At 36.5% G+C, this 15062-nt stretch overlaps 1 protein-coding gene across 2 annotated transcripts in view; it reads right to left on the bottom strand.

The window, feature by feature from the left end:
- LOC107659727 (acetylcholine receptor subunit beta-like) overlaps nucleotides 1-15062 on the bottom strand; it is a 31732-nt gene extending 16670 nt beyond the window's left edge. For both annotated transcript variants that reach the window (XM_016448753.1, XM_016448752.1), the window contains exons 1-9: nucleotides 14858-15062; nucleotides 12126-12259; nucleotides 9500-9544; nucleotides 8988-9097; nucleotides 6314-6422; nucleotides 5462-5606; nucleotides 4632-4817; nucleotides 3958-4181; nucleotides 2029-2204 (exon numbers count right to left, since the gene is read on the bottom strand). In XM_016448753.1, coding sequence (XP_016304239.1) covers nucleotides 2029-2204; nucleotides 3958-4181; nucleotides 4632-4817; nucleotides 5462-5606; nucleotides 6314-6422; nucleotides 8988-9097; nucleotides 9500-9544; nucleotides 12126-12259; nucleotides 14858-14918 — 1190 coding nt within the window. In that variant the 5' untranslated portion in view covers nucleotides 14919-15062. The remainder of the gene's footprint in view (nucleotides 1-2028; nucleotides 2205-3957; nucleotides 4182-4631; nucleotides 4818-5461; nucleotides 5607-6313; nucleotides 6423-8987; nucleotides 9098-9499; nucleotides 9545-12125; nucleotides 12260-14857) is intronic.

Consider the following 15062-nt stretch of genomic DNA (forward strand, 5'->3'; position numbering starts at 1 on the left):
GAGCACCAATGACAAACATCTAATCTTGTCAAATGTGTGGTAAGTACTGCCGCTCCATAGTATAGAGTCCTTGTGATCACGAATCTCAAAAGTGAAAGTGAAAGTAAAATGAGAGCGCGCAATTGAAAGCGGTTTCAATAGCGGCTCCCTGATGCCTGCAATTTATATACAGTTGCCTATACTTACTCAACGATATAATTGCGAGAAAAAGTATTGAAATATTTTTTTAATCCGCCCATCTCATATGCCATTTATTCCCTTTAGGGTTTCCATAGTACACTTCATTTCCTTTCCGAACACGGAACTGGGATGCGGCGGATTGCGGGAGAGGAGGGGGGATCACGATGTCAGCTTAACATCGTGATGTCTGTCAGCCATCGGTGATGGACGATGGCATCGTCTATCGGCCCAACCCTAATTTGGAACATCATCATAGCAGATGATAAATCAAATTAAAGTGTACAACATATTGTTAAGCACTCATTAAAAGTTTTTTTCAACACTTACAGCCATAAGTTACCATCAGATGCATATTCATAATGGCAAAGCTCCAATTTGTTTTACTGGTTTCTGCACAACTTTCAGAAGTCAGTGAACACAGTATTTTATCAGTCCTCCAGGGAAAAACATCACCAGGCTGCTAAAACGAGAACTTCCAAGGAAGAAATGAACACTGGATTTTACAAAGTTTGCAAGGTTCAAAGATATTCCGAGTATGTATGAGAGTACTGTATGTCTGTGAAATAATTAAGAGCATTTTCAGACGAAGTCTAAATTAATTTTCTACAATTTTTTATTTTTATTATTATTTTTTTTAAGTCAAATCGCAGAATCTGCAATGGCATTATTTGAATGCAAAATCAAGCCGGTCTAATATTGTGGTATGATTGAGATGAGATTTACACTACCATACAGTTTTGAGTCAGTATATTTCTTTTTTTAAAGAAATCAAATCTCTTATTCAGCAAGGATGCATTAAATTGATCAAAAGTAACCATGTGAGGATCCTGTGATACTGAAGACTGGAGTAATGTCTACTGAATTCAGCTTCACTGTCACAGGGATAAACTGCATTTTAAAACATAATAAAATGGAAAATAATTATTTTAAATATAATAAAATTTCACAATATTACAGTTTTTACTGTATTTTTAATCAATCAAATAAACACAACTTTGAACATAAGATATGTCTTTCAAAAACATTAAACAATCTTACCTTTGAATGGTTTGGTGTTGGTAAATATCACATTTAAAAAGCAAACTGTGGTTATATGTTGCAACTATCATTTTAGATATCTTGGCCAGAATAAGTTAGTTGGCAATAGTCAAAAATCTTGCGAGTGGCTGCACAAGACTAGTGTATTAAATGAATGAAACAAAAGGTCAATGGCATCCTCTGCCGGTCTTGAAGATTTTTTTCCTTCCCCCTCCCTCCTCACTCTGTACGTCAGCAGACACAGATGACTAATCAGGAAAGACTAATTTGACTAAAACATGGTGGCAATGGTGCCAAAACACGCTATAAAACCAATTATAAAGCAAGACACCGCTGCCTCATCGAATTTCTCTCATCTTCCCTTTCTCTCTCACACTCTCTCCTGTCTCTACATCTCCACCCTCCTCTCTTGAGCCTGATGCAAGGCAGGTCTAATGTGTCAGAGTCGATTTGTGCTGATCCTTTTTATTTTAGTGATGATTTCTTCCTTTTTTCTAAACCCCCATTCACACACATACCCCAGACACACAGGGCTCACTGAGAGTGAAATTCCCTGGTTGAGGTGATTTAAAGTGTATAAGAGAGAGAGTAAAGGATTAATCAAAACCTAAGGCGTGTAACTGTACTCACACACACACAGTGGGCTCCATGAGTCTGAGACCAGTAGTGAAAATGCCTCTATTTTGCATTTTTCTAATTAAACAGACTACAGTTTTTGATTACAAAATTTATTATCAGCAAATCAATTCCAGTTAAAATTAATTACAAAATTAACATGAGTTTCAGAATATCTTAGCATCAGGAGCTTACCTGTGAGGTTTGGGGAAGAGGAAGTTGGTGTTATTGGGCTTGCGGATGAAGTACTCATCGGCCACTCTGCTGATGGCTTGGGTGTTCTCTTTTTTGACAGGTTTCTCAAGAAACAGAGGGGTCTCCACTTTAGGTCGCAGCATCCCCAGGTATGGAGGTAACATGTGGATAAAAATCTAGAAGAAATGCAATTTTACAGTCTTATAAGTTTCTACATTAATATTCATATACTGTATTAACAGATGATGACTTACTCAGAACAAGTGTAGAGAAATAGTGTATGATTTTTAAACTTTGAACTGCATGTTTGTTATTTGTCCATCCTTTTTTCACAGCACAATAATAATTATGTAAGCAAAACAATCATTTCTAGTGCACTTTATTAATAGCGCTATAGTGTTGTGCAACAACAATCGCCTTGAGATGGCTGAGTCCTCGCTTCATCTGCATGACTTCACAAAGGCTCGAAAAGAAAGAGACAGTTTGCACTTGGCCAGCAAATAATCTTTCAGCCTTGCATCACACATCTATTTTCACATGGCCTTGCTGTCATGGATGAATGTCCTGCAAAACTGTACTGAATGTGAATCAAGAAATGCTGCTTTTTTTTTACTATAATCTTTAGAAGCGTTGTCCACTTGTGATTGGGTAGCTTGAAATGGGTATTAATAGAAGGTGTAAATGGGTCACTGTGGTGTGATGAAGAGGCCACGGCTCTAATAAGTTTAAATAATGTAGAGCTCACAGCCATTGATAAAGGTTAATAGTCTAACATACTAGGCTGCTTTTTGGAAAGATGCTTTTATTTTGCTGCATGGTCTCTTTGCTAAACTGAATTGTTGTCTATTTTGAACCATTATCTATTTGTGTCTGTTTTACATTTTTATCCTTTTTTCATAAGTTCGTAATTGGCAGATTGGGGTGTTTTGGAGTGCCCATGAATAAAAGCAAATGCTAAATGGAAACATTTTCTGCATCTGTCATTTTAACAATATAGCCGTCAATTTGATGAAAGCAGCTGACTCCACAAAATTTTCACAAAAGGGTATCCATCTCCTAACAAAAGTTTTGTGTTTTGCTAATGCTTATTTATTCTCAACCAAAACAAAACCCAAAAAAACATTTAATCACAGTAGAAAGCAAAAAGTTCAAATACTATATGAAATCTTCTTTGACACCGTGACTAGTAGGGCTGTCAAAATGGCTGAAAAACTAAATTCGAATTTTTTTACTTAAATATTATCAATATTCGAATTATATTCGAATTTAAAAGGCACAATTTCAGTTGGGGGAAAAAAAGCTGTTGGCTTCTGTCCTGAGGCCACAAGAGGGCGCATCGAGCAAAATATTATGCACGTTTCTTCAAAGCATAATAAAATAACACGACTATCTTTGCATAATGTTTAAAATAATGCTTATAAACCATATATAATTAATAAAGTTGCTTAAACAATTATATGTATAGTTTAATACAAAGGACAGAAAACCTTGAACTTACATTAATTTTACATAGCTTTCTAAACATGCGGCTGGCTCTCTTGTGCGAGACGCGAGTGCAGCGGTGATAGATGTCCCTCTAGAAAATGCAATAAATATGCATTCTGTGTGAACGGCTTGGTTTCGGTTTTGACGTAAACAACATCTTCCCCGCATTGATTGTTCTCTTTTTCTGCAATATTTTGAATGAACAACGTAGCAGCGCCGCATCTAGTGGGTTCAACTGGACAGGCTAACAAAAGCATTAAAATGCAATGACACTTACATTGTCGTCGCATTTCGTGCGCCACTGATAAGGCTGCCTGACACACACCTAAAATTCGAATGCAACGTTTTTGCATTCGAATGTGGATTTTAATTTAAAATTCGACAAATATTCGAAATTCGAATTTTTTTTTGACAGCCCTAGTGACTAGAGGTTTCTGTACTGACCTTGCGCACCCAAAGGGGCATTTGGTGTGTGCTGGGGGAGCGATGGTGAAGGTTGAGTACCACAACACTGAGGATGACAGAAAAGGTGACCAGGATCATGGTGAACATCAGGTAGTTGACGATAATGGGAACACCCAGTGATGTTTCTGGGACTTTGTTGGCCAGCAGAAGCAGGAAGACAGTTAAAGTCAGCAGTACGTTGATGGAAAGGCCCATCTTCTCCCCTGAAAAGAAAAGAGAGCTTCTCTTGATCTACTCATGCATATACTTACACAGAGTCTTAATTTGTTTTTGTGATAAGATTAATTGTATATAATGGAATGAATTGGCCAAACTATATAAGCTGTAGAATTAGCTTGTTCTAATGATCCCTTCATGATTTGTTACACTCTTAACTGGTAGAACTGAAAGACTGATCCTGTTTAACTGTGCAGGTATAAACTCTATTTATAATGGACAATAATAGGACATTCATTAGTTCAAGGTCAATAAAACGTGAATCTAATAAAAAGGCCATTTGTATTGATGTTTATTAATTTTCTGTGCATACTCAGATTCTCTCCTGTTTTATGTTCTGGATTTAAAGCAGATTTGATTTATTTTACCATTTACAACAAATCTGGTATTGGTTTGAAATAAAAAAACAAAACAAAAACAAAGCAAACACTCCTCACCTGCATCAGGTGGCAAGTAGAAGTTAAAGATGGCAATGATGGTGATGAGGATACAGGGCAGGACGATGTTAAACACGTAATACATGGGCTTCCTCTCGATGATCAGGTAGAAGGTGATGTCCTCATACAGGTCCTCTCGCACATTCTTTCTAGAAACCTTGTGACGAATGTGCCATTCTCCACTCTCTGGATGAGATGACATTGTTTGTTTTTGTGTTCAGTTGGATACATGGCAGAACATTACAATGATATCATATATCATTGTCATTCTGAGTGAATTCAAGCAGTGTGTGTAAAGTTAATGGGCAATAGGCTGAAATCATGTACAAAGCGAGGTTTAAACAAGGCTTCACAAAGCTTCTGAACATTTAAAAGGTTGCTGAGCATTGCTAGATGGTGTCTAGGGCGTTGCTAGGTTGTTTTAGTTCAGAGGTGTCCAATCCTGCTAACAGAGGGCCAATGTCCCGCAAAAATTTGCGTGCCTGGAAGCTTTTAGTGAGTCTGAAGACCTTGATTAGCTGATTTAGGTGTGTTTAACTAGGGGTCGGAGCTAAAATCTACAGGACAGTGGTCCTCCAGGAACAGGCTTGGACACCCCTGTTCTATGTGGTTTCTTAACAGTTGCTAGAATGTTTTTTTTCCCAGTGGTTGTTAGGGTATTTTTAAGCTGTTAAGATGTTAATAGGGCATTTCAAGGGTGTTTACAGTTGGTTGATATTGTAGTCTTAGATGAATTCTTTGAACGATCTTAATGTTCATTAATGAACACCACAGACTTTTCAGTATGAATGTCAAGAGGTAGCAGTGTTTTAGTGTTACAGTGCCATTACCACTAAAGCCTGTGTCGAAGACTATCTCTCGGATTTCATTTCCTCTCTTATCAAGGCCATGCTGCAGATCCACTTCTGAGGAATCATATGTATACGAGTGGAAAACCATGGTGCAATTTTGCCAGTCAAAAGGAAAGTATGTCACCTGCAGATGGAGAAAAAGGTACCAATAGTTTGTGCATGTTAGTGTGCTTGCAGCTTGTCTGACGAGCATCTTTCCTCTCAGATCTTCCTTTAATCATCTCTCTTTCTGCTTTTCACACATGCAAAGACCAGACGGAACATCAAACGCAGCCAAACTAGAGCGAGGCCAAACAAAAGCAGCAATACAAATGAGGGGAGAAACATTCACAAAACAAGTACAAAAGAATCAGAGAGAGATCCTCACTTCTATGAGGAAAAGTAGACTTTTTTCAACAAGAAATGATCCCCAGTAGTGTCCTACTGTAATATATTCATAGTGCTGAGCATAAACACTAGTGATTTAATGCGTCATTAAACTTCTTATGATTTTACACTTCATTACAGTATTTAAAGGTCTCATCCATAACTTACTCTTATCACTACAGTATTTACTGAAAGATGCTGAACATTCATCAACAAGAACAATACCGAAAAAATTAGTGCTTAAAAGAAAACATTAAAGTACTGATGATAGTGGAGCCATTAATATTAATACACATCTAGAATTTTTATGGCATGTTGTTAATGTTTCACAGCCCTTATTTAAAGAATTAGAATGTAGAGCACTTGATTTTTATTACCCAATCATCATCATCATCATCTACACATTTCCTAACGTAATATTGAGTAATTTGCAATATAAAATGTCTGTTGTATTTCAGAATTTACCTTTACTCCGCAGGAACTCTTGTAAAGAGCTGGTGGAGTCCACGTCACACGGCCGTTACTGTAGGCTTGCACGTGGACCTGTAGAGCTACACCAAATACGCCATCATTGCTGCACACACAAACAGGGTTTTAAATGCAGTATAAACTTGTATATCATTACTAAAAACATGAATTTCAAAATTAAGGCAATTTAGATGGTTACACTTCTATTACTTTTCCCCCTGAAATTCTAAAAGACTGAATCCACATTGACAGTATCAGATTCAAAAATCAAGTTTGAGAAGTTTGAATATAAAAAAACAAATCACTTCAAATTGACTTCAAATCACTCGTTTTTCTAAAGAAACATTGTCCAACAGCGACACCAGCAGGTAAAGTTACAGCAGGAGTCCGCGTCTCTCTCACCTTCCCTGAGCCCATTGAGTTTTAACTGACCCCCTAAAGTGTGCCGTGAGTTTGCTGGGGGGTAATTGAGAATGAATGGGGTAAGTCACGTGAGAGGAGGCAATGCCTCCTAGAAGTAAACTTGTGACGTGCCAGGAAAGCCCCAATATGGACAAAGGAATCCGGCTATCGCTGTAGCTATGCTGAATAAAAAGCAGAAACGTTTTGACTGATGAAACTTGAATACAACACACGATTGTGACAATATGTTTTTTGTTTTGTTTGTTTTTCCAAGTCATCTTTAGGTAATAAATAAAGTATATGTATAATGCAGTGATAATTGACAATTTTATTACAGTAGCCTTAAGAATCTATAAAATATATTTTCTGCTTTGTTCTGTGATAAAAATGGCAAAAAAGTGTTTGTAGTACATAAATCAATCATAAAATTGTCACTAGGAAAATATAGGAAAAATATTATAGAATACAAATTTATTGGTTATTGTCCAGCTGCATTAAGAGGTAAGAAATAATAATAATTATTATAATTATTATTATTAGTAGTCAAAATAAATAAACAAATAAATAAATAAATAAAATAAGACATGTCTGTCCCCCTAACTTCTGAAATCCCCTGTGTGGGAGTTTTTATTGAGCAATCAGCTTGGTGAAAAGTAAAGTAAATCTCTGTGTCTGTGACCAGTATTTACCGAGCTTTGATGACTGAATGATCCGAAAAATTCAAAAATAGTTAAAAGTTAACTATTAAAAAGAATAGCTGAACATAAGTTCACAAATAAAATATGTTTAAATTGTTACTGCCTTGAGTTATTATTTTGGAATAAATGTAAAATGCTTAAAAACACTAACTTGATGAGATTCATACTTGGCTTTAATAAATAGAATATTGATTACATTGCAAATGTAAAAATATAAAATATATATATTTTCTGATAGTGTAAGTAATGTTTATTTAACCAAAAAAATGTGACTGGGACATGAATTTACATTTGATTAAAAAAAAAAAAAAAAACTTCACCTCCTCATTTCAGAACACCACCGATATATATTTTCTATCAGTACAAACTGATTGGAATCACTTAAAAAAAACGAAATGGACTGCAGATTTTAGCTGCATCATCACTGCTGAAGCATTATTAGATACTGAACACCCACCACCACTGACTATTTGGCTCTAGTTACAGACACTCAGTAATGCTAAGAAACATGGACTCTGCATTATGTCTCCGAGAGCCATTATGTGCTTCTTAAGAAGTCTGTAAGGTGACGAATGCATTTGAGGTTTCTTTGAGTACAGATGCTGGCCTGCAATTTTTTAAAAACATTTCTGAGAAGACCAGAGTACTTAAAGAGATAGTTTACCAAAAAAAACAAAAGTTACTGTACTTGCACATATTCAAGTTTAGTGTCTCAGTATGCTTTGTAGGTGCTGGGAAACAACATGGGCTCTTTATCGCCTTGTAACCCTAAGTGTGTACACGTGTATAATTTACAATGAATAATGGCTTACATTAAATCCGTTCTTTACACAAAGCTATAATATGACTTAGAATACAGTGTACAAAGTTTATAGACTACTTTCTGTCATTTTAGGAGCTTGACAGCCCCTGCTCATTGTCAGCTTGGAGTTTACTGACACGACACTGTAAATTATGTTATTTTATTTTACCACATATTGTATGGCTGTTTCATAATAGGTAAGAGTAATACCTACAAATCAGATAGATCAACAATTTGAGCCGTAAATCATAGAACACTGGTATATAATCCTCATAGGACACAAACCAGGCTTTTAAAACTTCCCATCTATTATGGTAATGGTGCTCTGGGACTTGAAGATGTCTCCCATTGAACAGTGTGTAGGATGCAATTTGTGTATGTGTGTGTGTGTGTGTGTGTAGGAGTGAATGCAGGACCAGCAAGGCTGCTAGTGGACAGCAGTGTTGTTTAATTGGCTATAAAGCAGAGATGAATGAAGGAGGGAGTATGTTTACACCAGCAGTGATGGGGGTCTACCTGGACATTAAAGTGAGAGTGTGTGAGAAAGGAACAGATAGAGAAAGTACACATCTCTTAATAAGCTTCACAAAAGCTTTGATAATTTCTGTTATTTCTGCTGTTCTTGCAGAAACTCAGCAAAGGCTTTCAAAGATAATGTGCCCGACACTCATAGGTTCTCTGAGATAATATGCAATGACACACACAGACACAGAGACACAGACACAGACACACACACACACACACACACACACACACACACACAACTCACTTATTGATGAGAACAATATCAGGAAGCCACACTTTTCCAGATGGGATGCGCAACACATCAATTCCCCCATAATCTTTGGGGTTCCAGGAGAGGCGATAATCGTTCCACTCCTGTAAGAGCACAAAAGGTGTGTGTGTGTGTGCATATGCAGATAAATGAGGGTCATCGATGAAATTATAAGTACAAACAGTTCATCATTTAATCAAATGATTTCAAATGATCTGGCTTGTGTCATTAATTATACCAAATGCAATATCTCTGCACATTTGTCCATACATATTATCAACAGCATTTGCATAATTTTTCATTTTGCATTCAAAGTTACTTTATATTGATCCTAGTTCTTATTGTCAGAGTTTGTCTTGTGTGGTAACTTTAGCCCAGGACATTATTATGATAGATGACAGATAACTTTTCTTCAATGCAAATAAAGCTTTATACATTTGAATTACGCACAAGACATTATTTCTCAAAATGACACAAAGGAGCCAGAAGAAATTGTGCTGACTTACCAAGTTCATAATAACAATAGTGTTCATCTCCTCATCTTTCATGTTCTAGAACACACACAAAAAAAAAACATGAAACAAAACATATACAAATAATTAATTAATTTAATTAGTGGATACACATGAATTTAGACAGGGCAATCAGTGGTTTTACTATTAATCAATATTACATTTAAGAGTGCATGGCTGTGATTTGGCCACAGGTACGAACAACAGCACGATTGCAAGTGTGATGTTGCTTTAATACAACAGTTCAATAAACAACAAGCTATATATTGAGTAACTCACATTTTAGACACAGTATGGGCAAATATTTAGTTTATATTTACTTCACCAAAGAGAATAGTTTCAAAGAAATATCAGCAATCTGGAACTTACAGTACTACAAAATGAACTTTAGGATGTAATATCTTAAAGAAATGTAAACACTATGCTATTTTGGGTAAGTTACAACATATTCAATAACTTTAAATCTCTGTAATATTTTGCTTGAGAATGAAATTGCTCTTCCTCCACAGCAGGAGCCATAGTGAATGTAAACAACACAGTAATCACCAAACATTATATTATACTAGCATTGTATCTTATTATTCCCTAAAACTGCTGTATTTTCTTGATGGTTGAATGGTATAAATGAGGGATTAGGAAGAAAAACAAGAACATATATACACTGAACAAAATTATAAACGCAACACTTTTGTTTTTGCCCCCATTTTTCATGAGCTGAACTCAAAGATCTAAGACTTTTTCTATGTACACAAAAGGCCTATTTCTCTCAAATATTGTTCACAAATCTGTCTAAATCGGTGTTAGTGAGCACTTCTCCTTTGCCGAGATAATCCATCCACCTCACAGGTGTGGCATAAAGAGGAGTGTACCAACATTCCACAGGCCACAATCACCAACCTGATCAACTCTATGCGAAGGAGATGCGTTACACTGCGTGAGGCAAATGGTGGTCACACCAGATATAGACTGGTTTTCAGACCCCCCAATACAGTAAAACTGCACATTTTAGAGTGGCCTTTTATTGTGGCCAGCCTAAGGCACACCTGTGCAATAATCATGCTGTCTAATCAGCATCTTGATATGCCACACCTGTGAGGTGGATGGATTATCTCGGAAAGGAGAAGTGCTCACTTACACCGATTTAGACAGATTTGTGAACAATATTTGAGAGAAATAGGCCTTTTGTGTACATAGAAAAAGTCTTAGATCTTTGAGTTCAGCTCATGAAAAATGGGGGCAAAAACAAAAGTGTTGCGTTTATAATTTTGTTCATTGCATAAAGAAGGATCCCCGAATTCTCTGCCTCTGATGTATGTTTAGAGTCAAGACAAATAATGGGAACCCTGGCTGCAATGGGAGAAGGGGGTGAAGGGATATTAGAAGCCAAGGGAAAGAACTGAGGCTCAATGGTCAGATCAGTACACAGTCCTGAATGTTATTTAAAACTAGTGTAGGAATGTCAGCTGTCCCAGTCTCAGTACAGAGCACAAACAGTTGGGGGATGGGTCAACACACACCATAACACTCATTTACACATTGTATATACACTTTATATTCCCTTTATATTATTAATATACAAGCAGTGATTTAAATGTGTGGATGGTTCCGGCCTGAATAGTTATTTGGAGTGACACATTAATGCTATCTCAACATGTGTCTTGTTTTGGACACACATTTGGCTGGTCAAGCAAAAATCATGTGAAATCACTGTTCATAAAGTCTGTAGAGAGGGTCGTGTTCCTTTCTGTTCTGAGTAATGAAGGTGACAAGAAACTTTAACTCTGAGACATTTGCAAAATTGCAAATGTGTGTGTGTACTGTTACCCGAGACCTGGTTATTAAATCCCTAATTTTTAAGTTATGAGTTAAGAGTTAAGAAGTGAAGGATAGCATGATCTGATTCACATTCCAAATTCACACACTGAACAGCTGAACCAACCGTCAGACTTGGTTCAAACTAGCTTTTATTATGGGCATACAAAGACTTGAAGCTGTTCTTTTGCAAATTTATCCTAACTCTAATTAATAGCATTTCATAAAGGGGTCATACTATATTTTTTATTGTTTAATTTTTACAGTGATCATAACCAGTCATATAATGTTTTTCCCATACTCTGTGGCCCTTTTTTTTTTTCCTGCTGTGCCTTTAAGAAATATATGTGACATGAACAAAAACTCTTGAGGAAGACCAAGGAAAATAAAATTAAATTCATAATAAAATGACTCCCAAGTTTTTTGACTCCCTCTTTAAGAATCACAGCATTATACACTGCGACACAATGGGTAACAATGTCCAACACACTATTTGTTTAAATAAACAAGCAACTAACCACATCATCTAATCAGCTTTTAGCTGTCAGGCATTCATAATGATTTTGCCCCTAATTCGCTTTATAATAATAATAATAATAATATTTTAAAATAATAATTAATATATCATAGGCCAAGTCAAACTTATTTGTATAGCACTTTTCACAATATGCATCATTTCAAAGCATAAAGCTGTACTGTTAAAAATGAAACACTTTTTAAAATAAAAAACAAAATAATAATATTAATAACAATAATAATGGTATGTGCCCATTAAGCTACATAACTGTGTGTGTTTGGGTCTTCCTACCAGGCTGACGAATGATGAAAGGGTCATGCCTATCCTCACGACGACCCTTTCCTCTGGGCTCCTTGCAGGACGCACTTTAACATTGTATGAAGAAAATAGTTTCTTCATCAGCTGATCTTCTGCTTCTGTTGCACCTAGAAAATATGTTGTTGATAAATATAGCAGCACAACTCTCTCCTACCCTTAGTCTTTAATCTTAAGAGTCTGAGCGTTAAAGCTTTTGCGGGTTAAAGCCCAGAATGTCATGTGTATTGGGCGGTTTACTGTAGGGCTGTCAAAAAAAATTTGAATTTCGAATATTCGTCTAATTTAAAATAAAAATCCACATTTTAGGTGTGCGTCAGGCAGCCTTATCAGTGGCGCACGAAATGCGACGACGATGTAAGTGTCATTGCATTTTAATGCTTTTGTTAGCCTGTCCAGTTGAACCCACTGGATGCGGCGCTGCTACGTTGTTCATTCAAAATATTGCAGCAAAAGAGAACAATCAATGCAGGGAAGATGTTGTTTACGTCAAAACCGAAACCAAGCCGTTCACACAGAACGCATATTTATCGCATTTTCTAGAGGGACATCTATCACCGTTGCACTCGCGTCTCGCACAAGAGAGCCGCATGTTTAGAAAGCTATGTAAAATTAATGTAAGTTCAACTTTTAAAAACAAGTCTCAAGACTTTATGGCGGTTTTCCCCATCCCACTGCATCTCAAGTTTTTAAATGAAGAAAGTACTCTTTGTAATTGGTTTTCGGTCCTTTGTATTAAACTATACCTATAATTGTTTAAGCAACTTTATTAATTATATATGGTTTATAAGCATTATTTTAAACATTATGCAAAGATAGTCGTGTTATTTTATTATGCTTTGAAGAAACGTGCATAATATTTTGCTTGATGCGCCCTCAGGACAGAAGCCAACAGTTTTTTTTCCCCCAACTGAAATTGTGCCTTTTAAATTCGAATATAATTTGAATATTGATAATATTTAAGTAAAAAAATTCGAATTTAGTTTTTCAGCCATTTTGACAGCCCTAGTTTACTGCCTAATTTTTGAATATAGTAATGATGGATGAACGGATGGATCTAAAAATCTGAACATAAAGCTGAACAGATAAGAGGCTCAGCCAATCGCACAGCCTTGGGTGTTCTTAGACCTGCATCATGCACAGTTTTAAGGGTGACTGTTTACTCCACTCGCTCGGCCATCGCTTTCGAAGGTTAGCTGCATCTATAAGCGGGCCTTCTAGGGGCGCCACATTCATCAAGCCTCACCACCTCGAGCCCTCCAGAATAAAAACTGACAGTTACAAACGACACGCGTCACCCCATGCGCCACCTTCATTACCAACGGCTGCTGCTTTGAGCATATGTACACATTTACAGCAGTTTTACTGTGTTTTGACCGACTTTTCTTCTGAGTAATAAAAAATTAAAATAAACCCCACCGCTGTATTCCAATTTTAAAAGACAGTATCATGGGAGAAACTTTATGGAAATGAGAAATCGTAATTTTTTTCTGTATGAGCGTTTAAATTGTGAAATAAATGAGGCCTTACAGAGAATATGCCATCTGCTGCTCAACAGTCCCACCGAAAGCTTCCCTAAAATAATTAGCACAATTAACCTCTCCGAAACACCTTTAAATCAACTTTTAATATAAAGAGTTCCTGATGACAGTCTGACTTGAGGTTAATTTACAATTTTCCCATGGGTACTCGTAAAAACTGTATTCTTTAGAAAATGTCCCTTTTATGTTAAATGGCTTTGGTACCATTTTTACAGGTGGCCAATTCTTCTGACCGACTCATTCTATCATACTTTCACACCATTATTGCGCAACATACCATGGGAACATTTGGTTTAAGCAAAAACATTAATTTATGTATCAGTCAAGCCAATAGAAACCAATGGCAGATACATGTTTCAAATCACCTCACCCTTAGGGTTTTTGAATTAAAAAATATTACAGAACTATAATGTATGCTACAGACATCATAAGAAAAAACACTTACATTAATAACTTTAATATCTATCCAAAAGTGTGATCAATGAATATATGGCACTGCCATGAGGTTTTGTGCCAATTCTTAAAATAGAACTGTGAAAGACTTAATAATTGTACAGTAATGCCACTTACGGTTCACTACAGCCCACATTCCTGACAAAATATTCTCACAGTATGACTGACATGATACTGCAATTGACCTTTTCACACTGGGGTGAGTTACAGTAATTTGACAGCCTCTGTCATGGTAAGACCTGTTTATCAAACCGTATGGTATACTGTAAAATAATGTCCTGGGATTATGTATTAAAATGGAAAGATATGCAAATTACAGGATTTACGCATTTTACTTTAAAGGTAAAATATTTATAGATCAAAAGCTTACTAATAGTGAGAAAGGTAGACTGTTATTTTGTGAATTGAGTTAAAATGCTGTAGGCTAATGTTTGAATAAACATTTTCGATGCATTGTTTGGAGAGCTATACTGCAATTCACAATTTACATGTGAAAACAGTACCAAACCAATTCCAATTTAAACAAACAAAGACGACTACAAGAAAGTAACGTTAAAAGGCTCTTTTTCAACCCCCCTTTGGTGTTGTAGGACGTCAGATGTTGGATTTACTATCAGCTAATCACATCAGATCACACGTGGCGTTACTTTAAAGTTTACTGGGTGTTCACACGTGCGCGCAACACACAAATTCACTTTGGAAACGTAACCTTACCTGCGATTGCGCTCAGGCCATAGAGGCAGCAGGTGACAATAAACCAGTTCTGGGCCTTCATAACGAATCAGCAAACAGTGTTATCTTCATAGAAAGTTAACGTGCGGGTCCATCCGTGTTTGTTCCAGCACACAGTTGGCGACAAGTCAGCCCGCTGTCACTGCGCTCGGGTTACAGACTCGCCGCACTCGGCCGTGAGCGCTCA

The sequence above is a fragment of the Sinocyclocheilus anshuiensis genome, unplaced genomic scaffold, assembly GCF_001515605.1.
Source record: "Sinocyclocheilus anshuiensis isolate Anshui unplaced genomic scaffold, SAMN03320099.WGS_v1.1 scaffold960, whole genome shotgun sequence".
Taxonomy (NCBI): Eukaryota; Metazoa; Chordata; class Actinopteri; order Cypriniformes; family Cyprinidae; genus Sinocyclocheilus; species Sinocyclocheilus anshuiensis.